General features: G+C 32.6%; 3 protein-coding genes and 1 pseudogene across 5 annotated transcripts; 1 reads left to right on the top strand and 3 right to left on the bottom strand.

The window, feature by feature from the left end:
• The first annotated feature begins 36 nt into the window (after nt 1-36).
• Nucleotides 37-2,988, top strand: LOC146944951 (sugar transporter ERD6-like 7). Of its 2 annotated transcripts, XM_085743348.1 has the most exons (12): nt 37-260; nt 372-447; nt 575-639; nt 742-834; nt 953-1,033; nt 1,235-1,322; nt 1,504-1,547; nt 1,642-1,836; nt 1,920-1,973; nt 2,077-2,136; nt 2,430-2,544; nt 2,690-2,988. In XM_085743348.1, the coding sequence occupies exons 1-8, from the start codon at nt 177-179 to the stop codon at nt 1,774-1,776; spliced, it is 666 nt and encodes a 221-aa protein (XP_085599474.1). In that variant the 5' UTR covers nt 37-176; the 3' UTR covers nt 1,777-1,836; nt 1,920-1,973; nt 2,077-2,136; nt 2,430-2,544; nt 2,690-2,988. The 2 variants fall into 2 exon arrangements, with proteins under 2 accessions (XP_085599474.1, XP_085599475.1); XM_085743349.1 differs by lacking the exon at nt 1,920-1,973.
• A 2,300-nt stretch (nt 2,989-5,288) lies between these two features.
• Nucleotides 5,289-6,046, bottom strand: LOC146944950 (SKP1-like protein 1A pseudogene; annotated as a pseudogene). Its single transcript, XR_015026187.1, has one exon. The product of XR_015026187.1 is annotated as an SKP1-like protein 1A pseudogene (transcript).
• A 1,353-nt stretch (nt 6,047-7,399) lies between these two features.
• Nucleotides 7,400-10,595, bottom strand: LOC146944949 (protein WVD2-like 3). Its single transcript, XM_085748003.1, has 7 exons — nt 10,382-10,595; nt 9,268-9,458; nt 9,000-9,077; nt 8,790-8,882; nt 8,633-8,704; nt 8,398-8,508; nt 7,400-7,863 (listed from the first exon to the last, which is right to left on the bottom strand). The coding sequence occupies exons 1-7, from the start codon at nt 10,593-10,595 to the stop codon at nt 7,816-7,818; spliced, it is 807 nt and encodes a 268-aa protein (XP_085604129.1). The 3' UTR covers nt 7,400-7,815.
• Nucleotides 10,596-19,741: 9,146 nt separating this feature from the next.
• On the bottom strand, nt 19,742-21,491 carry LOC146944948 (small ribosomal subunit protein eS27y). Its single transcript, XM_085743344.1, has 4 exons — nt 21,415-21,491; nt 21,214-21,315; nt 21,084-21,112; nt 19,742-20,051 (listed from the first exon to the last, which is right to left on the bottom strand). The coding sequence occupies exons 1-4, from the start codon at nt 21,415-21,417 to the stop codon at nt 19,925-19,927; spliced, it is 261 nt and encodes an 86-aa protein (XP_085599470.1). The 5' UTR covers nt 21,418-21,491; the 3' UTR covers nt 19,742-19,924.
• Nucleotides 21,492-24,236: the final 2,745 nt, after the last annotated feature.

Below are 24,236 nucleotides of genomic sequence, written 5' to 3'. Positions count from 1 at the left end.
AATACATTACTGTTGCATTTAATTATTCATTTTTCTAACTTTCTTAATCTAAATAAGTCTTTGGACACAATATGAGATTATAATCCTCAAGCTGCGTCAACAAAAGCCATTCAATTTTGCTATATGAGGTTGAGGTAAATGGAGAATCTAAAATTCGAACCACAGTTCTTATTTAGATGTGTTACATATATAAGGTTCCTGTGTTCGTAGCAGAAATTGCGCCAAAAGAACTCCGAGGTGCCCTGACTACCTTAAATCAGGTATATTTTTCTTACACATTGTAACTTCATGATCACAATAATAACTAATATATAAGTATTTGCATTGAACTTAGCAATGACATATAAGTTTGTTTTCTTCTTCTTTTGTAGTTCATGATTGTTACTGCTGTATCAGTGTCATTCATAATTGGAACAGTACTTTCATGGAGGGCTTTAGCTATAATCGGTCAGTTTTCTTTGCAATTTAAAATATAATTCCACTAAGAAGAAGATCATATGAAGAACATACAAAACTTAGAACATTATAAATTAATTGAAACTTTTCAGTACTAAATAAGTGTTTGCAATTGCAGGCCTTATTCCCACTGCTGTGTTGCTTCTGGGTCTGTTTTTCATTCCAGAGTCTCCTAGATGGCTGGTAAGTAATAAATTTTCATATAAATGTATTTAGATGAAAACATGCAGTGGTTATTTAGCATAACATCAAGATTACCAAGTACCAACCAAATAATGAATGCAGGCAAAGCGAGGACGCACAAAAGATTTTGTGGCAGCATTACAAATACTTCGCGGTAAAGATGCTGATATATCTGAAGAGGCAGAAGAAATTCAGGTAACTGTGAGTTAGTGTTGGATATTATTATTAAGTGACCTTGCCTTCAGGCACAATAATAAAGACAGAATTCCAAATATAATGCAATTAAGATGGTGTATCTGTCACTGCCACACAGGATTATATAACTAGTTTAGAACAGCTCGCAAAACCGAAGGTGCTGGATTTGTTTCAAAGAAGATATTTACGCTCACTCACAGTATGTAGCTATAATTCCACTCTGAATATCAGTTCATTTTCTTCAAGAATGTGTGTGGTGGACTACTAGGTTGAGAGGTGGAAAATAAAGTATTGGTTGAATATGATAGTTTATTTTCCACTTCTCATATTTGTTCTATTAAGCAAATCTGAAGTGATTTCCATTCAAAATTTTCATCTTCCTATTTTTCTTCATGAGTAGATTGGAGTAGGGCTTATGGTTTGCCAGCAATTAGGGGGAATCAATGGTGTTGTTTGCTTTTATACTAGTAGTATTTTTGATCTAGCAGGTACTTAATTCTGTAATTGTAACTCTTCATTCCAAGTTTAACACCATCATGCTTTCTTGCATATCACGTTTTGCATGTAAACTATAGCTCAAAATTAAAGCATGTTTTAAAACTTGAATAACTTTCATGAGAGACTCAGATTTTTATTTTGTTTTGGTTTATTGGTGTATTTTTGTCATAGGATTTCCTTCTGCAACGGGGAGTATAATATACGCTATCCTTCAGGTTCTTATTTTTAAATTAACCAATAATTAATTCTTGGAAAATCTGATTTGTGTTTCCCCCGAATCCAACTCAATCATGATTTTTATTTTCACAGATTGTGATCACAGGTGTTGGAGCAGCCCTCATAGATAGAGCAGGCCGGAAGCCACAAACAACTTATTTTTATTTTCATTTGCTTATCTCCGCTTCATGTATGATACTCTTATTGTTATTTCTTGGTTTCAATTAGGTATCTGGATCAGGATTGGTTGCAGGATGCATATTTACAGCAGTTGCATTCTATCTCAAGGTACATCCCAACTAAGAACTTTACAGCTTCAAGTTTTTATTCCTAATATTTATGTAAAATTGATATCCTTGTGTGAGTAACAGGTTCATGATGTGGCTGTGGGAGCAGTCCCAGCACTTGCCGTAACCGGCATATTGGTATGGCTACATCATCTTTCTCTGCTGATGCATTTGTTATATGTATCTCATAAATATGAATTCATGCTCCATGTAACACTGCTCTTTCATTTGCTGATATTAGGTCTACATAGGATCGTTTTCAATAGGAATGGGAGCAATTCCATGGGTTGTGATGTCCGAGGTACTTCCCCATCCTTTCTCCACTTTCAGTTTTTAATATCAATAAGATGAAAACAAGAGAAGAGATGCAAATTAGTTACATTAAATAGTTTCTTTTCCAAAAACAAGAGTTGCACTTAAGAAGTAGCAAATGTTGATCCCCGACTGGAACTGTTTTTCTTTTTCTTTGACCTGGGGAGGATCTATTTATGCATGTTACTTTGCTAAATCAACTTCGAATTCGCCGGTTACAAAATGTGTCCTCTTAGTAAAAATACGGCATAAAGTTTGCTAAAAAATTACCTTATGTTGCAGATATTTCCAGTCAATATCAAGGGGCAGGCAGGAAGCATCGCAACATTAGTGAACTGGTTTGGTGCATGGTTATGCTCCTATACTTTCAACTTTCTCATGAGTTGGAGCTCCTATGGTAAATACTAATACATTATTTTTCAGCTTTATTTCATTTAAAAGACTAATGATCACTGACCAGAATTATTATACGATAATCATTTTCCCATTTAGTTCAAGAAACCAATAGAACATGCAAGTTTACTTTTATTTATGATTTTCAGGTACCTTCGTTCTTTACACTGCAATCAATGCACTGTCTATATTATTTATAGTTGTAGTAGTCCCAGAAACCAAAGGTAAAAGCCTTGAACAATTACAGGCAGCCATTATCGCGTAGGAAGTTTGCGATTTGTGTAGTGTTTGGTGGAAATTGGAACAACAAAGGATGAAAGTTGATTGAATTGAAACACTAGCCTTGTTTTTTATAGTCTGTTGGCTTCAATATTTGATGATTGAATTCACTAGCCATGATTTTGATTATAATTTGTATTGGTTTTCTTAATGTCGTTGATTCATGAAATATACTCTAAAGCAGCCTTAATAGTATAATGCATTTCCCCCCCTACGAATTCCCTCCTTGATTTAACATGTGGTTTCATAAAGAATGGAAAAACCTTCCCATTCATGAAATATAATCTAAACCAGCCTTAATAGTAAAATGATTTTTTTATTACAATAAACAAAAACAAAATGGATTATACTTACTTATAAAACCTCTAAATTGTTGAATGTCAAATATATATATTCATTTTTAAATTTGTAACAAACTTGCTCTAAAGTACAAGATTTTTTTTTGGCTTAATTAATGATTTGGTCCCTTAAGTTATTTGTTGGTTACATTTTGGTCCCATAAGTTATTAACGTTACAATTTGGTCCCTTAAATTACTTTTTGGTTTCGTTTTGGTACCTTAACTATTAAAAGTTTCGTTTTGGTCCCTTGACTTATTTTTTGGTTTCGTTTTGGTCCCTTAACTTATTTTTTGGTTTCGTTTTGGTCCCTTAACTCTTCCTCCGTCAACCACTTTGGTCCTTTACGTTAGGATGAATGTATTAGAGTTAAGGGACCAAAACGAAACACATGCATACCCCTGCGTCAACACCTCAGGCAGCTGAACCAGCACAAAACAAACACCTTTAGCAGAACTGTCATCATGCGGCTGAACTACAGAACAGCCCTGCCCAACCCACACAGCCCATTCACAGCACTCCACCAATACCCAAACTGATCAAAAAACCAACCTGCAGCATACCAGCAGAACACAGAGATGGTACCCTTTCGCAAAAACAGTTCCGAAGCACAAAAAACCAGCACCAAAAAACACCTGAACCGCACCAAAAAGGACACCAGGCAGCAGCTGTTATACCAGACTACAACAGAGACAGAAGCTTAAAAAACCGCCGGCATGAAGGGGCCAACCAGCAACAGAACCACAACAACCTGCAATAATAACAGCACAAAACCGCAAAAGCCGAACCCAACAACCAGCACAGCTACCAGCCTCAAACATAGACACTACAGCAAAGCAATAGGCCACACCAGCCACCACACCAGCCACACCACTACCGAAGGCTACATTCTGTCGGATTCCAAAACCATTCATAAAGCAGACAAAGATATAACTGAAGCCTATGCATCGCCCAAGGCCACGACAACACCTTGACCTCTTCAACCAAATCTCCAACACTACCATTCCCATTGCTAAAAATCCTCTCATTGCGCGCCTTCCACAAGCCCCAAATTGTAGCATGCCAAACAAGCCTCAACACTCTTTTTAATCTTTTCCTACTTTCCACCCCATTCCAACCCGCCCAATGAATGAACAAATTCGGGGGCATCACCAAACTAAAATTCCACCAACACATAATTTTCCCCCACACTTCCATAGCAAAACTACAATGAAGAAATAAATGCTCCACCGACTCATCCACTCTCCCACACCACACACAACTCGACGATGCCTCCGCCGGAAGAACATTCCTAATCCTAAGATTAACTTTGGTTGGTATGCGATTATGAAGGGCCTTCCAAGACAGCACCACAACTTTCAACGGAGCCGGGCTCTTCCAAATAGACCCGAACACCATCTTCTCTTCAATACTCCATCCTCCACAAGCATCAAGGCCATCAACTTATCATACGTTGATTTCACCGTGAAAACTCCGTCCTCCATACGCTTCCACCGCCACCTATCCCCCTCCCCGGGAGACCACACAAAGCCGCCCAAATCCTCCTTCAACGACTCCGTACAAGATTTTATTTGTGTTATTTGTTTGGTTTATATTGAAAGAATAACTTCGAATAATGATTTGAGCGTCAATGTAGTATTAACACTTTCTCCTTCTTGTTTCCAAATTCAAACCCAGTTAACAAATAAATGTTTCAAGAACAACATTATAACTCAAGTAATTGATCAATTTCGTTTCAAATACATCTATGACTCCTAATTTTGAGATCATTGAATTTAAATCCACAATCTTAACATGAAAAGTGGTAAGGTTAACGATGAACTTTTTTTTTTTGACTTAGCTAAACAACTTAGGCCCCGTTTGGATTGAACTTATTTTGAGCTTATGAAAATTAGCTTATGCAAATAAATAAGCGCTTTTATATTAATTCATAAGTTCTCGCTAACAAATATTGTATCTTCATAAGTTGTTTTTTCATAAACTACCTTAATAAGTTTACGACTAATAAATAAAAGTTTTTTTTTTGTATAAGTTGTTTTACATAAATTCAAAATAAGCTCAATCCAAACGAGTCCTTATTGCAAAACAAAAAATTTTAGATGACTGAATTTATTAAAACATCGGGAGGTATCTCATCTAATTAATAATAAATACTTGATTGATTCATAAAGAAATTGGATAAAGAATAGAAAATTTAGTGAAGGTCAAACAAGAAGAAACATATCCTAGACTAAAAAAAACAAAAACACAAACTAGAAGAGAACACATCCTCCTATACCAGTGAACATAGTAAATAAACAGAAGGGTAAACAAAACAAAAAGAAACATAATAAATCTAGATTGCACCCAAATTTAATTCATTCAAATGCCCATGCGTTTTCCTTTCGAACTGCTTCCTCTTCCTCCGGAGTGTAATCATTCTTGATGTTAAACATCGTGCGAACTTCCTCCACTTGCTTTCCTTTCATCATGTCCGCCGCAGCTTGGCAGGTAAGATCCAGTAGACTCTTGATATCCAAGTAGTTTGCAGCAAGGATGAGTTCAAAAAGCGGTTCCTTATCAACCTTCACGAAATCAGCATCCCAATTCTTAAGATAATCTTCTGATTCTGAAGGTTTTTCATCGGCACTCGCCACCTCGACGTGCTTCTTGCAGTATTCAATTACCTTCGCTAATACCTTGCCGGTAACGTTCTGAATCGGGATTGCGTTGTCGGCACAATCATCCTCGATCATGTGCTTGATTGTCTGTGATTCAAGCGCCACAGCCTCGGAAACCTCGAATGTTTCACCGTCGAAACTCTTCAGGGTGATCATCTTCTTCTTGGTTGTTGAAGACATGGTGAAATTGCTAACCCTAACTTTTTTTCTTATTGGAAATTTGTGAGACTGATTGAAACTATAATGGTTTTTCTCATATTTATAGGCGTTTTCGTATACATACTTTTTAACAAAATCTTCTCAGATTACGTCAAAAAATAGTAGAATATATAACAAACTCAATATAAATAGATTGAAGATATAATAAACTCTCTCGAAAAAAAAAACTCATTAATATTTATTGGTTTTAAATTAGTTTTTTTTTTTTTTTACAAAAAGTTGATTTGAAATATAGTTAAAAATTACAAAGCAAATCTTTTTTTACCACTAAAAAAAAACAAAGTATATATCTTTTTTGTTGTTGGTACAAGTGGGTCACGTATTCCTTAAAGTCGGTTTAAAAATAACTTGTAATGTAATACAATACCCTCTCCATTTTCAAATTATACGTCAATTTAGCATAGATTAAGAAATATGTTTAGTATTGTATACAAAAGAGTAATTGTGAGTTGTTTTACAAAAATATCATTTATTAATGGTATGAAAAATTTAAATTAAAAGAATGAGAAAAAGATAAAGCAATGATAGTACGAGACATAATAGGAAAATAAACATTAATGATTCTTAGATATCGTAAATACTCCATCCGTTCCAAAATACATGTCGCAGTCAACCACTTCACAGTGCCAATACACAACTTTGACCATTTATATCTTTAATTATGTATAATAAAAAATTATAAAAATTTGATATTTTAAAAATATTTATTGAGTCAAATCAAACATCTTACATGTTAACATTTGTATTTATATATTAGTTAAAAAATATATTCAGAGTAACCTATATGAATAATGCATATTGTAAAATTGCAACATAAATTTTGAAAAGGAGGGAGTAACTTAGAACGGAGGAAGTACAATTTAATTGATTCTTCCCTAAGAAAAAATAGTAATAATAGATTATTGTCTACAAGTAACAACATAAGATTCATGACTGTTACATAGTAATCTGTACATAAGATAGTTGGAATTGGAGGCGTAATTTATTTGATTGAGAGTCGGAATTGATATTAAGAGATTTTCAATTCCAATCAAATATACAAATATAGGCTAATTTCGTTAATATTATATATGCTATAATTTTCAAGAACTTATTGAAAAATTTGATTAATATTTGGCTATTTTCAAGAACGTATTTCGTAAAAAAAAAAAAAATCTAAAGGAATAATGAGCAAATTAAGGGAGATAGTTGGATTTTTCTAAGAGATTGTTGTTGATTATAAATGTGAGCATATTGCACAAACATTAAAAATGTGCACCTTTCTAAAATATTTATCAAAGTATCAAAAGAGCATATATTTTGATAAAAGCTAAAAAAAATTAACAACTAATAAGTGTCAGTTCTATGTAGTAAAATGAAAGCTCTTTTGTTTTCTTTACCCTTTTTTTTTCTACCTTTTGAACAATTCTACAATTAAAAATGGTATAAACATTTTCCATATAAAATTACATTACAATGAAGATAATAATAAGAAACTCATTCAAACTCCAAACATAGAGCAGCACTGTTAAGTTTAAGATCTATGGTAACACAATAACTACAATAGTTTGGCAAGATTAATGTTGTGGAGCTTCAAGACCAGCTGTTTGTACCAACTCATCTTCTCATGAGGAATGAGTTTGTAAGATATGTGCAAAAGAAGAATCCTTATACATCAGCCGTCGCGAGTGACAAAAAGAAAAAAATTCTCAGATGGATCAGCTAGTACTCTTTTTGAGTCTTTATCCCACCAGCAGATCTGGCTACTTGGAACTGAATGACATACCGTCTCTGAAGTTCTTTAAGCCTTTTCAGAAGTTCCTGGACTGTTGATCGGAGAGCCGGACCACTGATAGTAATAGACAGAGTTGTAAGTTAATAGCATATTATGACCAATAATGTTTAATATGAAAAGTAAGTGAAGTTGATCTTTAAATAAGTTTTCATTGAAAGAAATATGAAAATCCATGTTAAGTACAAGGATTTGAGTAAGTGCATATGGCGATATGGTGATGAGGTTTATCTACCAAGTGCTTTCAGCATCTTAGTAGATAATATAGGCAAAACTTTTTGGGGGCAGAACTTCTACATATTCTTAATGTATGGATATGCATATGCTGGTTTTCCCTCTTCTAGTATGGTGTTTTCTGTTTTTTGACCAAATAGTATCGGTCATTCATTTCAGAAATTTTGACCAACCTATGATTTTGACTATCCAATTTGAAATATCGAAATGAAAGCAACCGCTACACATAAAGACGACCTAAACTAATTCATTACATTCAACATTAAAATTCAAAAACATCTAAACGCTGTTTGAAAAAATAAGTTTAAGTTGTTTATCTCAACAGGGCATAAGTTTAAGTGCAAGACCATTACATACCTTCTTCAAGTCAACCTTAGGTGGAGGCCCCTCATGGTAAAAGCTTGGCATAGGGCTTCCTTTAAATTCTAAACTCCTCCTCAACTGTTTGATGGCTTCCTCTTTCTCTTCCTTAATCGCTGAACAAATTGGAGTGAGAAAACTAACATAAGTTTATATCTATAAGAAGAAAAGAAGTAACAGAATGACAATGTAATTCATGGTTTTTTGAGATAATAAACAAATCCCTTTTTACCTTGCTTCTTGCTTCATTTTGATTCTTCTCAGCTTCCATTGCTTGTTGCTTTTCCTCTAATTTTGAATAGAACTATGACACAAATAAAAGGGGATGCTCCGATCAATTTGGGATGAAAACACTATTGAAACAAAGCTAATTAATCAACAAATTTTACCTCCTTTCTTCTTTGTGCACGTTCAGTTGACCGAAAGTTGGAGCAGAAGCAACAGTCGCTCTGGACTTGAACGGCCTCACAGAAGTTGCAGTTCTTTACATGGCCACGGAGAAAATTATAAGATAAAGTAAAAAAAAATATCATTGCTAGAATAAGGAAAACAATAGATGAGATTTTGACACCCTTTGACTAAGGTTTATAAGAGCATACCCAGAAGCAATCGTCCTCGTCAGAATGTTTCTTATTATCAGGTTTCAATGGTTTCCTTCGAACTAAAGGAGACTTCAACTGCAAGGCACAAACATTCAAAACAACAGTCAAAACAAAAGTTTCTAAACTAACTCTGAGTATATAACAATAAATTAACCGTAAACATTTCAGCAATAGATTAGACAATGAAGGAGGAAGCAAATTCAAAATCCGCATATACCTGACTCTGTTTAAGCATATTGGAAGACATCACATTCTTTTTACTTACAGATTTTCTCCCGTTAGCGGCCTTGTTATCTTCTTCAAAAGTAGGACGCGTTACAATTGTAGCACGCCTTTCAGTTGCTAGGGAAAATGGTCGCGGAACTGTAGGCTTGACAATATCTTGTGGCTTTTGATTACCCCTTGTTTTGTGCGATTTCGAACTTTTTTCGTTGAGAACACCTTTAAAATCTGGTACTTACTTATTCTCAGTTTTTCTGATGTCAGATACTTTATCTTGAGCTAAAGTTCCTTCACGTCGTATTCCTTTGTGCTTTCTTCTGAACTATGATATGATGTTCAGTAGTCTCATTGATATACTCATAAGACTCTGTCATATTGTGATTATCAGTTCCGGTTTCATGACCTGAATCGTGCGAAATTCCATTGGAATAGACTACGACACGATCTGGCTCCTTGATGATACAAATATCTGAATCTTTTATTCCCATTGCACTATATAACAAAGAAGTGTGAGAACAAAAGAAATTGAATGGTTAACTGAATGTACAATCTTTCACAAATAAGTTATATAGTTAAATTGTTTCACAATCTTTCTATAGAAAACCAAAATCAATTATCTTACATAGGTATAGATTCAAGGCTGAAATAGAAATTAAAGAATGCTTCCAAAGGGTTTTACTCAAGTAATTTTATGAAATAGACTATATAGGTTCTATAGTTGAAATAATCTTTCAGTTATATCTTGGAACATTACATATCTATTCTAACATAGATATATAAGAATACATGAAAAAATTTGGTCAGGTCGACTACATTGCAAATAAACAAAAAAAATTGGTAATTGAATATCAACTATAAAAACAATCATAAGTTATGAATTAGAAGTTCATCATAGTTTTTAAAAGCATATATTGAGCAAAGTGATTCATTGTGTTGCTTTTCATAAACTATAGGCTTTTCAAAATTCTATTATGAAGTATTAAATTAGAAAGGACCACTTAAAGAGTATTAAGGGCTAAGTGAACACTGTATTTATGTGGACTCATGCTTTGATGAAACATCCCGTAATTCAAAGTTCAAATTACTAATCTTAATATTCTTCAAAGTGAATTGATTTTAAAAGGTAGGACATGGGTTTATAAATTGGTATATCATACGTACCTGTTCACAAGAATTTCCCACTTCAATTTGCATGAACTGCAAGGATCTGCTTTCTGGTATAATATCAGTTGCAACATCTTCCTTGGACCTCTTGCTATCAGGCATATTCCTGACAGGACTACTAAATAATTTCTTGTAGTCCCCTGCATAATCCCATTGTACAGTATATCTTGCAGAAAACCTTCTAACTGATGAATTCCTTGACTCCATCTGTGCACATAATACATCAGGTTAAAAAAAGGCATTTATAAGCTCAAGAAAACCTTATAAGATATCTTACTCCCGGAAACTGAGTAAGATACAAATTTCTTTCATTTTCCAAGCTCAATGTGATTTTCAAACACTTTTTTATTTAGAAAAAGAAGTGTCAGAACAAAAGAATTGAATGGTTAACTGAATGACATCATCACTTTTTTAAATTAATTGGAAGGTGGAAAATCTTTATATATCCTTTAATCTGTGATGCCAATTTATGCATAAATACCCAACTTGTAGCTTCCTTTACAGCAGAATACCCAACTTCCAGAGCCAATTACAAAGAACCGATTAACCGAATTCTACTTATTTATAAGGGTAATCAATAACCATAAACATATGCAAAGGGACCAATCATAGTTACATTCAGTTTAACCTTTCCAACATAAGACAAATGACAGTTAGAAAAGTGAGGGAGCCTCAAGAAGACGCGTTCTATAAATGCACTAAGGTTTCCTTCAAGTAACCACAAAGGAACCAAATATAGCTAGCAGCTGATGTTGAAATGAACCATATATGCAAACTAACTCAAAAGGCTAAGCAAGTCATGTGATCTCTTTCAAAAAACAAAGATAATGACCTGAAATTAGATGCTTGTTCAAAAAAAAAATGACCTGAAATTAGAAACTCCCTAGTTACAAAAGCATGTAGCAGTTTCTATGAAAATTGACATCAAAGAAAAGGTTCATATTTAGATTAGCATACCAAGCAATAACTTTCTTAAGAGGTTAATGTGTGCATCTATGTTAGAGCTAATATTGTGAAAAAGATTTTAAGGCAAACAACTGATCAAACGGTTGCAAAACATTAGAAATTTAAGAACTTCAATTCTGCTATCAGTTGCCACTTCTTAAAAAATCCCTCAAAAAAAATTTGAGCACCATGATACCTTCCAAACCTGGTTTTTTCAATCACTGTATCATAAATTTTCTGTAATATTTATATCATAAATTTTCTGTATCACTGGGAAAACTTTTTGTATCATGAACTTTCATGTAATCAAAGAGCTTTCCATATCATGAATATAAAACCTTTCCATATCATGAATTTTGGACAAATAACATGAAAAACAAAGAAAATTTCTGTAACATGTGCTGGAATTCTTCAGAAATGCAAAGACCAATCAAATGTGGTTTATTATTACACCAAATTCTTCAGACAATGAACCCAACATATTACACCAAATTACCTCCATAAAATTCAGAAAAACCAAAAGACAATCACTTATCAATAGATACAAACAAACTAAGTAAGGCTACAACAACCAAAATCTGAATTGCAACATAAGAGAATTCACTCACTGTATGAAAGACGCTTTTATCTATATCATTTTTATCTATATCACGATTTTTGCTAACACAAAATCATTCACTGTATGAAAGAAGTTTCAAAGCGAGAGACAGTACAAATGAAACATCAACCGAAATTTAAGCAACATTGAAAGTTCACCAGTCAGAATAGATAGGCTCATTATATTGCAACAAACAGATAATTTACATTTATTTTGGTTAGTTATTCTTCCTGCACGCAATAATTAAAAAGTACATGAATTTTTATACAAATTTTTGTTAATATCCAAGTATAATGCAGAATTTACTTCATATCATTACGTCACAACTATACTTAGAGCATCTCCAATGCTATGTTCTACAGAAATAAGAACAAGCAAGAACTGTTCTTGTTATTCTTAAGCATTGGAGAACAGTGACGTGTTAGCTTGGCTGGAGAACGGTTCTACAGGAAGAACACGTTTTAGGACTGAAAAAGCTGTACCACATATATAGTGATGTGGGACCTTATGAAATGAGAAGCAAAACAAGCCTACATATATATTAAATAGAGGAAAAGTTGTGGGACCATGTGAAATACATTAAGAACACTTTACATTGGAGTAAAACTCAATTGATGTTCTTAAATCCTACTTGGCATCTTTGGTCCCACAAAAATATGTCAAGAACACAAATCTTGTTCTAGGGTTGGAGATGCTCTTACTTTCTTAAAAGAATTTAATGCACTTTGGACTCAAATGGTTAATAGCATTAGTGATTAAGAATAACTTTGCAGATTTAGCATGTTACTTTTACTAACCATATGTACCAGTAACTGCATATTTATTTTAAAAGGTTAATAGGTTGCAAATTCATAATCAAGTAAGGCAAGTCTAAATACACCAATCTATTCCAATAGTGCAAAACCAGATACTGCAGAAAACACCAATACGCAGTCTAAATATACCGAATACACCAATACGCAGGCTAAGCAAGGGATGATGGGTCACGAACATAAACCGTCTTCACTTTCATCGCCACCGTGTCCTCTCCGCCGAAACCAGACAACGGAGAAGGAGAACCCAGAAACGAAAAAAAAAGGGAAATCAACCTAATCTTTCAATAATCTAAACATGCATGCTGTTGTAAATTGGAAACAACAACCTTTGATGATGCAGAAACACATTGTCGTCCGCCGTCGCTTTCGTTGTGTCGTCCCCCGTCAATTTCGTTGTGATTGTTCTCTCCCCTCTCCCCCGTCACTTTCCCTATCTCCCACAACAATGTGAAGAAGGCAGTGGTAAATGACAAAATAAATACTCCCTCGGTCCCATAACAACTGAGCCAATTGCAAAAAAAATGTCATAAAATAACAGAGCCATTTCACTTTCCAATACAATATTAATTACTTTTTCCCCTTTATAACTCTAATTAATGCTACTTTCATCACTCCTAATTCAATATATTCCATTTTGCATGTATGATAGTGGAAAATGCACCAATACTTAACAAAAGCACTTAAAACTATTTTTCTATCTCTTTCATTTATACATTTTTCTTAATATGTGTGAAATTAACTTTTGGCTCAGTTAATCTGGGACGGAGGGAGTAGTGACAAAATAGGCCACGTGTCAACAAATAAAACCCTCTAATTAGGAAATCACCAAAATGCCCCAAAATCAAGGGTAAAATTGGAAAAATGACTGGATTATTATTTAATGTATAGTTAATAGACTTCCACGCATTCAAATAATTTTTCAGTTGGTGTAAATTAACAAATTATACCTTAAAATGTATGACATATTTACAGCTACAACTCGCTAAATTATCAACAAAAAATAGGGCAAAGTATAAATTAACAAACTCCTAAAATAATATTAAAATCTTTATCCAAAGATCAGCCGTTTAAAAAATGTCGTGTGTTGACATCAATTTTCATAGACAAGCGGTGCGGTTAAATTTTTTGGGTGGTGGTCGGAGCCCGAAACCTTGCATATATTATGCATTGTCTATATCAACTGAGTTAAGCTCACGAAGACAAACGGTGAGGTTAAATTTTGATAACATGAAATAAGCACTAAAACAATCTCAAAAGAAAGTACACTAAGATAGAGAGATGTTATAGAAAATAAACCAAGATTTGAAATAGCAAGCGTTGTTCATATTATTGGCAAATTAGACCTGAAAATTTACTTTCCCAAATAAACTCTGCATTAGGATGACAACTCGAAAGCACCAACAATACATGTTGTATTCAAAAATTGATGTACTCAATGTCAGTTAACAAGATATAAACCTTTCACATTAGCTAAGACATGGATTATAAATGTTTAGAAGATAGTACAAGCTGCAAACAAATGCATGTGTCTAACAATATAGAAGATACACATCAATAAGATTTTTAATGATATATTGTTGCGACACTTGTTGTGGGAAGATGAACAAGATGAAATTGCCACTGTTACAAACAACGAAGTAAACATCAATGAACAAATAGAAGGAGAATTTGATTGCTCTTGGCTTAAATGAGTCAAGCCTAGAGATTCAAATAGAAGAACCAGGCAGCAACCTATTTTGTGAGAGACCATGAAAGTGAAGAAGGACGTTGTGAGAAAGAAGGCATGACTCATTAGAAGTTTTGAAGAGTGAAAAATGGAAAAAGGTCATAGATCCATGCAGTAACATAATATAATTGATTAGCCAGAACACGTTACTAAGATAGAAACGGTAAGATTTTCATTTATCCATTGTTAACATAACCTTACCAAGATAGAACCGGTAAGATTTTCACTTAGATAGTTTCTAAACTAGATTGCAACAAAAATCAATTGTGATTGTTAAACCAATTGAACAAGTTTGTATAAATACGATATGTATCCTCCATGTTTTTTCGTTTGGTACACTTCGAGGTGGGTATATCACAAATTTTAAATTAGGGTTAATTATGTTTCTAGTCCCTATAAAATAGCGACCTTGTAAGTTTAGTCCTTACTTAATTTTAATAGCATTTTTAGTCCCTATAAAAAAAAATTTACTTATAATTTTAGTCCCTACTGAAACAAAGTTTGATTAATTATCCTTAAACTCTTAAATTTTTGAACGATTTTTTTGAGACAAGATTAGAACACTATGAAAGGTTCGTTTACTAAAATTTAGAATTTTCAGACATGAAATGAATTAAATATGAATTTTTTAAAACAACAAAAGTTAAAGATAAAAAGTAATAAAATCTGGATGTAGAAATCAAATTTTGCGATAATTTTTTGCGGAAGAACTTTTAGTAATGTTCTAAACATGTCTGCAAAAAATTGTTCAAAAATTTAAGAGTTTAAGCATAAATTAAACAAATTTGAATTGAGTAGGGACTAATACTCAGGACAAAAAAACAAAATTAGGGACTAAAAATGCTATTAAAATTAAGTAAGGACTAAACTTACAAGGTCGCTATTTTATAGGGACTAGAAACATAATTAACCCTTTAAATTATAACATACTAACTTCCACCCAAAAAAAGGGTAAGTATAAATTAACAAACTTCTAAGAAAATTCAACCTTTTTTTTGGTCGAAAAAGAAAATTCAACCTAAATTTATGTAACTAAAAATAAACTCCTAAAAAAAATATAAAAATCTTACCCAAAGATCAGTCATTTAAAAAGTGTCTGACATCAATTTTCATAGGCAAACTAGTTACAAACCCGTGCTTCGCACGGGGTTCAGTAACGTATTTGACAAAATATTATATTGGAAGGATAGATTGTGAAATGACAGATAATTATAAACCATAATACAATATTTAAAGTACTCTTGCATTACGGATTACAAAATTAAATCTTTAAAATGGTTTGATCACAAGTAACAAATGAAAACATATTTTGTCAGCGGTAGAAACACTTTTCCAGTAATAATTGATATCTATCTATAAACCAATGAAAACCCTATTACCAAAGCTGCCTGATTTATATCATTTTGACTTTCAGCTTCAACATATATAAATCATTTCACATGATCTACAGCAAAGACAGTAACTGCAATTTAGTATCCAGTTCTTTCAGGCGAACAAACTTCTGCATCAGATAGATAGCTGAAAGCCTCTCTACCTAATTTATATCAGTTTGTGTTTTAGCTTCAACGTATATAAATCTTTTCACATTATCTACAGCAAAGGCTAGGGATGTCAATGGATACCCATGGGTACGGATAATATGATACCCGTCCCCGCCCCGTTGGATAAGTATGATACCCGTGCCCGCCCCGTATCCTCGTGGGTACTCACTATACCGGTACCCGTGGGTATTGAGGTATCCATGGGTACCCATGGAGTTTTGAATTTATTTATTTTTTGGTACAAATAATAACTTTTTTTAATTACCAAAAAACTTCAACTTTTAAACATCCATACATAATCCACTCAAATTTCATTAATCATACATAATTCATAGAAAATTCATGATTCTTATATAATCTATATGTTTTATGATGTGAATGAAGTAGAAATGGTGAACTTAATAAGATGAATTAAAAAAATTTAAAATAAAAATAGGTTATTATTGAGGATTTTTAGGTGGGGGGTAAAATTTTCTTCAATAAGGTATCAACTTTAAGTAATAAGATATGATATATAAAGATATATTAGTAATTTACTTAATTTATTATCGGGTATGGGTACCCATAGGTATGGATACAATCCAATCCGTGTCTATGTCCATATAATAATGGGTAGTCAAATACCCGTTTATTATACCCGTGGATACCAGTTTAGCTACCCGCTCCATACCCGTGACGGATTTTACCCACGGGTACCCATGGGCATGTGTATTTTTGCCACCCCGAGCAAAGGCAGATATTAACTGCAATTTAGTACCACGTATATAAATCCTTTCACATGATCTACAACAAAGGTAGATAGTAACTGCAATTTAGTATCCATTCCTTTTAGGTGAACAAACTTCTGAATCAGACAGATAGTTGAATGTCTCTCTACTTGATTTATATCATTTTGCCTTTCAGTTTCAACGTATATAAATCATTTCACATGATCTACAGCAAAGGCAGATATTAACTGCAATTTAGTATCGAGTCCTTTCATGTGAATTATACGCACTTTTAAAAACTTGTTTTAAAGGAGAGATGTTCAAATTACGGAATATTACCATTCTTAGTAAATTTGAGAATGAAGTTCGCATAATCCAAATATTTGTGATGCATGGTTTAAGGCATGGGGTTCAGTAACGTATTTTGTAAAAAAATTGTTCCGAAGGAAAAATGAACAAATTAATGAATATTGCACAAAAATTAAAAAACTTTATCAAAATATTTATGAAAGCTTTATCAAGAGCAGGAAAACAACATAAATTACATAATAGTTAAAATTATAAAAGTGAGCGCTACTGTCATAGAGTTACCAAAAAGGGATTAACACAAATATTTACATGACACAAAATGAACGAAAGAAACACATTAAACTCTTTAGCGTCTTGTGTAGGAACTTGGTTATTAATATTTTGACCGTTAAAAAATAAAAAATCTCTTTGACATCAAAAAAGTAATATCAACTGAGCAATATTCAGTCTCTTCACATATGCTTAGTAATATTCAGTCTGAAAGATTACATTGAAAGGATAGATGGTAAAATGACGGATAATTGTGAATCATTATAATATGTCAAAATATAAACCTTAAAAACCATGAACCATCAACTTAGTTTTAAATAGTTAAAAATAAAAAATTGTAAAATAGTTAAAAGTTTTTAAAAATATAAAAATTGGAATATAGTTAAAAAAATTGGTGAGGTAGCACTCAACCAAGCAACACTAAAAAAATTACATGCATTAGCGTAACAAAAAAACAGACAGACGGACATAAAATATTACTCTAAACGTTAATGTGTGTATATATTCGCGAGGTTGAAAAAAGGAGATAAAAATATTTGGGATCATTAAATGACATCGTGAATAAAAATATTTGTGAGATTGTGATGATTAAACGATATTGAAATTAAATATATAAGTGATAAAAAGATAATAAAATTCCTTTGAAAAAAAGGTAATAAAATTAAATGGAATCTCCTTAAAAAATTAATGGAACGGTTAAAAAAAAGTTAAATGGAAGAAAAAAACATAATGAAATATAATATTAAAAAATAAAGAAAAAGTTCCCGGCGTGAGTTGAAAAGAGGTGCTTGTGAAATAAATTGTCGAGAAGTAGTTTTTTAAAATAACATTCAACAACTTCTGGTCAAAGCTCATTCCATTTAATTTTATGCGTTCAAAAAAAGTACTTTTTTTAGTAAGTAATTAATTGATATTGTATTCGGCCTAACTTCTCCTTAAAAATGTAGAGAAGTTTGAAAAAAGTCGGGTCAAACGATACCTTAATCTCCCACAAAGGCAATGTAGAAGCAATTGAATTTGGGAGAAAAAATTGAAAAATAGTTAAAAATATAAAAATTGGAAAATAATTAAATGTTATTAAAAATATAAAAATAAGAAAATAATTAAAAAAATTGGTTAGGGGCAAAAATGGAAATTCATAGGCCAAACCTTAAAAAAAAAAAAAAAAAACCACTTCCAATAATTGAATTACCAAAATGCCCCTCATAGGGGCAAATTGGTAATTTTAAGGGGCATTTCCTTTCTTATATATATAAGTAGACGATTATGTAAAATTTGATAACAATAACAAGTGTTCATATTTTTGTCAAATTATACCTGAAATTTTTATTTTCTCATACATAATCCTCGTCAAATATACCCTACATTAAGATGACAACTCAAAGGCACCAACAATACATTTTGTATTCAAAAGTCGATGTACAAAAAGAACCTCAATGTCAGATAACAGGATATAAAACTTTGAGAAATGATATTTTGACAACCACTTTTTGACAACTTTTGGACAACTTTCTCTCTCATACTCACATGATGTTGTTATTCTCTCTCTTCCTTTTTCTCTCTCCATTGTTTTTGACCAATAAGAAGTGAGAAAAACAAGGTTGTCAACAAAGTTGTCATCAAATGGATGTCAAAATATCATTACTCTAAAACTTTAGCTAAGATAGTGGATTATAAATGTTTACAAGATTCCCTAAAAAAAAAATGTATACAAGATATTACAAGCAGTAAACAACTGCATGTGCATAACAGTATAGAGGATACACAGTAATAAGATTTTCAAAGCCTGATTTGGTAGTGAGAAAAAATTTACATATCCAAAATACTATATCACAACCAACATTTATTGACAGTAGGCAATATTAGACCAGCATATTTTACATTAGGTCAAGAGCTAGATTTGTTCATTGTATCAGAGATGCCTCAAATCAAACTTCTCCATATAAGTTAAGAGCATAACCAATACAATTATATGCTTGGACAATGAGACCAATTCCCAATTCAACCGGCAGACCAGAGTTTTAAAATACAGTTTGCAGTTTAGGGGATTTGTGCAAGGATCACCATTTCTCGAAAGAAGAAATGGAAAGTTCCATTACTATAGTTTTGTGTGTATTAAATCACATAAATGTTTAATGTCACAAAAGTTGAACCAAAAAACAGGTCACACAAAACTATAGCAACTTTCATTTCTTTTCAAAGAAATGAAAAGGACCCTAACTCAGGCAAGGTACAAATAACTACTAGTTCCAACTAAAGATTATATCACTAGTTCAAAAATTGTGGACACCATTGGCAATTCACCCATGCAACCAAGACACAATCACACAAAACACATACTAGATTAGAGGCATTAAAAAAAAAACTGCAAGAAACAACAGAAGAAGAAAAAAAATGCATTCAATAAAATAAATTGCCAGATATAAATTAAGGCAAATGAGATACTGTCAACCAACTGTATAAGGTACCATTTACTCAAATTCTTTCAACGGAACAACAAATCCATAAACCACAAGACAACCCAGTTCCAACAAAGGCTTAAAATTCAAAATATAGAGACATAATCAAACCAAATAACCCAAAATTTCACTAAAACAAATCTCAAAAAGCAAAATAGCTCCATCACTAATCTCCCTTCTTCCTGAAAGAGCACCCTTCTGTTAATCTTGCTTTTCCACCGGTAGGTTGGCACAACACCGTTTGACAGTTGCCACAAACCACAACAGTTTGGGAGTGACTGAATACAGTTGTTCTGCATCCAATAAATGAAGAAATATGAACAAGTGAATCAAATAAAAATGGCTACATAATCAATTTGTTTCATCGTTTCAACAAAGAAGTCCCTATTATTTGTTAAAAAACAAATTATCAATTATAATAACAAGATACTATTGAGTAGCTATGGAAAAAGAAAAAAAACTATAACCATACAAAAACAGGAAGTAGGGTTAAACATGATTTTATTCACTGCAGTTATCCATCTGAAACTTAGATTTTAGTCGCTATACCCTACAAATCACAAAACTACACAATCTTCCTATCTGTCACTAAAAGAGGATACAAGGACCAAGAAGTGAAAATGTCAGTTTTAAAAGGAATAAAATCATATTTAACCCTAAGAAAATTTTATAATCATGATCTAACTTACTTCTACAGTTCTACCGTAAATGGGAAATATAAAACAAATATATTTTCTATTCAAACTTGGATAAAAAACAAATTAATGAAAATTTCAATTTTAAACGAACTACCATCATAATTACCCTTAAAAGTTTTATAATCATAATAACCAATATTAATTCGACAGTCCACTTATTGTGTGTTTGGTTCTATAGTGGTGAGAATCAATTTTGTAGAATTGATTTTGGATAACGCGAGTTGAATGTAAAGTGATTTATGTTCGGATGTAGTTGTGTAAAAGTGTATTTGACAATAAATCTAAGGTTAAAACCATTTGTAGAAGCCAAAAACTACAAATTCAAGCTGCGTAAAATCAATTCTACAAGCAAAATCAATTCTCCAAAATTGATTTTCCTTGCATAAATGATATTACAGCCCTCTTGAACTCGTGGATTTTGATTGCAAAATTGTCAAATCACTTTTGTTATATGGATGCATTTCAAAGTCACAAGTAGTTAGAATCAATTTTCCAAAATCAAATCACTCAAAATCAATTTCCACAAAACCAAACACACTTAATCTAAAAAATGAAAACAAATCCCTTTCCAATTATGCCTATGTTATATCTATAACAACGAGCAAATAAGTTTTGATAGGTACTTACATATTGAAGCAACCTTGACATTTGACATCCTACAAACAAATCCAAAAAGAATAAAAAATAAGATTATAAATCAACACTAACTATAAGTCTATAACACGAATAAAGAAAAGCTGTAATATATAATAATTACCATGAAGAATGAATTAGGAGATTGAACAAGTCGCTTGAGCTTATGCTTCCTCTTCTCAAGCTCAGCAGGTGGATTTAACAAATCAATATCATTTTGAAGAACCTGAAAGCGAAATCAAAATCAAAACAGAAAAATCAGAATCGGAATCTGTTTGAAAAACGCAGAACAGAAAACAGAATTGAGAAGAGAGAATGAATTTACCATTTTGCGCCGTTCGGATGTGTGATGAGGAGTAAACCCTAGATGATACTGGAAATAGATGGAGGCGCTGGGTGTATGAAGCTGGATTTCTGAAAGGTTGGTTTATATATGAAGGGTGTGTGTAGTGTGTAGAGTGTATTTGCCGTTGGATTATAAAAGGTTGTTAATCTCAGCCACTGGTTTTGTCCTTGTGTACTAAGCGCAGCGTATGGGCCTCTAGGGCAACACACTGTATTTGGGGGGCAGCACTTGGGTGCCATTAATGGCACCATGACATTGAATCCTGGCCACACAACACATCATGGGGAGCATCTTGGCCATACAACACACATTAATGTCACCTTTGTATGGCTAGGATTTAATGGTACCGTGACATTAATGTCACTGAAGTATTTCCCGTATTTGGGTGGCACTCCTAATTGCAACTTTGTTGTATTTGTAATTTCACATCCTCGTTATAACTTGATAATTTGACAATTTACTCGTGTTTCATATTTATAGTGTAACTACTTGATGTGTTATCGGCACAAAGGTACGTTTTGAGAAAAGTAATAAGCACACGGAAGAAATGGAAAATGGAAAGAGGAAAAATTAAACACCACACATTGAGCTAAAACCAACCGCAAGTGAGTTAGACACCACACCTTCATCCAAAACCCCAAGGCATTGTGACCTTAACTCTTCGATCTAATGTGAGATTTCAACTCACATTTGACATATCATAACATCTCTTCCATCAAGTGTGATATATATCCCTTCCTCTCAAGTGTAGCCCCCCTATGCGTATGTGATTCAACACCAATAATCAAATTACAATCCTCTCACAAAACAGACGACAAATCACAATCCTCTTGGTACCTTCTTGAAGTGAGATGAATCGGAATGGAATTGTGAAAATAATCTATGGAAAAATTGTTTGGAAATTGAATTGGCGAAAGAGAAAGATATGGTCTTAAATCAAAAACAAGTTACAACACTACACATATTGTCAATAAGATGATGCTAGAGTGGTTCAACTCACTTGATGAGGAGCTTAAAAACTTCCTAAACCAATTGCATCATTCTACTAGCAAACCGTATGAAGCAAGGTCAATATCCAATAACAACAACAAATTGATGAAATAAACGCGAAAACAGATTCAAAATCAATTCGTAGATCTTGAAACCAACTTAAGAACAACGGGCAATGAAGAAATCAAAACTCAATCAATAAGCAAGAAAAAAAAAATTAAGAAACTGAGATGTCGAATCAATGAAAATAAGTGCTGAGAACATGGAAAAACAAAGAAGAAAGAACAATTCACGCAAGCAAAGAAGAATCATCATCCAACAATGAATAAGGAATCAAAGTCAAGAAACTAGAATTAAATTGAACCCTAGAATTTGGATGAGACCAAATCGAAACGAAGATTTCTTGCTTAGAATTTGAAATATTGACAAAATACGAGAAAGAAAAATAAATGAATCACAACATGAGGTAACAACTAAATCATAAGAAACAAATTGTAAGAAAAAAAATTCTCTAGAAAGTAATGGAAAATGAAGGGGGGAAAGAATAATGAATTAAACTTAAAATGAGAAAATGGATTTTCATGCGGCGGAAAAAGTCCTTCAAAATGGATACTAGATATGCTCTAATGCCACGTTAAGGAACATTGCATCCAAGAAAGTAGAGAGAAAAACTCAAAAGTATACTATGTTAATTTTTTGAATAAATACAAAAAGTATACTATGTTCATGAAAATGGAATAAATACAAATGAGAAAAACGTATAAAATACAAAAAGTATACTATGTTCATTTTTTTGAATAAATACAAAAAGTATACTATGTTCATTTTTTGAATAAATACAAAAAGTATACTATGTTCATGATAATCAAAACCTATTTATAGGTACTTAAAAACTAATAGCTAAGCACTAATTTCTAACGAGTAAATGACTACTAACTATATCCAATAGATAAGAGCCACAACTAAAACTTTGACACCAAGATTGAAATGAATAAACCAGAGTGATTACTTAACACGAAAATGAGGGCTTTGGTCAATGTTTGGTTTGGCGTTAGAGTTATAAATCTTGCGTCCCAATGCACATACCAAGGTGATATTGAGAAGCTAAAATTTAAAGAGTTGGAAAAAAGTGTGTTACCGTTTAGTGGATAGCCACTGTGAAAACAAACACACCATTAGCCAAAAGCGGTTCAGATCATATTACTAGTCAACAATGAAACAATCATACTCGATGAGATGCAACTAACATTTCTTAAATCTTAATACCCATGAAACATGACAACAAATGCTCGTTGTCAAGTACATTTTTCCCAAAAGGAGCGCCAAATACGTTACTCCCTCCGTCTCACAATAATTGTCTCTTTAGCATTTTTTATTTTTCTCAAAATAATTGTCACTTTACAATACCAATGCAACATTTATTATGTTTTTCCATTATTATACCCTTATTTATTGAATTTCATCTAACTTAACTACTCCACTAACTACATTTAATAAGGGTATTTCAGTAAATGCCACTAATTTTACCATTGAAATCAACACAACTAATCATTTCCTTAATTATCGTGCATAAACCTTAAACGACTAATATTGTGAGACGGAGGGAGTAACACATTAGAGGAAGGAAACTTGTTTTCACCGGTCTAAAAAATGAACTGCTTGAAATCAGTGAGCCACTTTGAAATGGTTAAACACTGGCTTTCGAATGAACTGTATGTATTGATTTATTTCATTGGTAAGGATATAGATATTATTTGTTCTATTCATTTTCATTCACAATTTTGTGACAAATAATGTTATAGTCAAGTACA

The sequence above is a fragment of the Medicago sativa genome, chromosome 2, assembly GCF_051527215.1.
Source record: "Medicago sativa cultivar Bolivia chromosome 2, Bolivia_mono, whole genome shotgun sequence".
Classification (NCBI taxonomy): Eukaryota; Viridiplantae; Streptophyta; class Magnoliopsida; order Fabales; family Fabaceae; genus Medicago; species Medicago sativa.
Note: the sequence above shows the minus strand (reverse complement) of the source record. Positions and strands in the feature narration are given on the sequence as shown.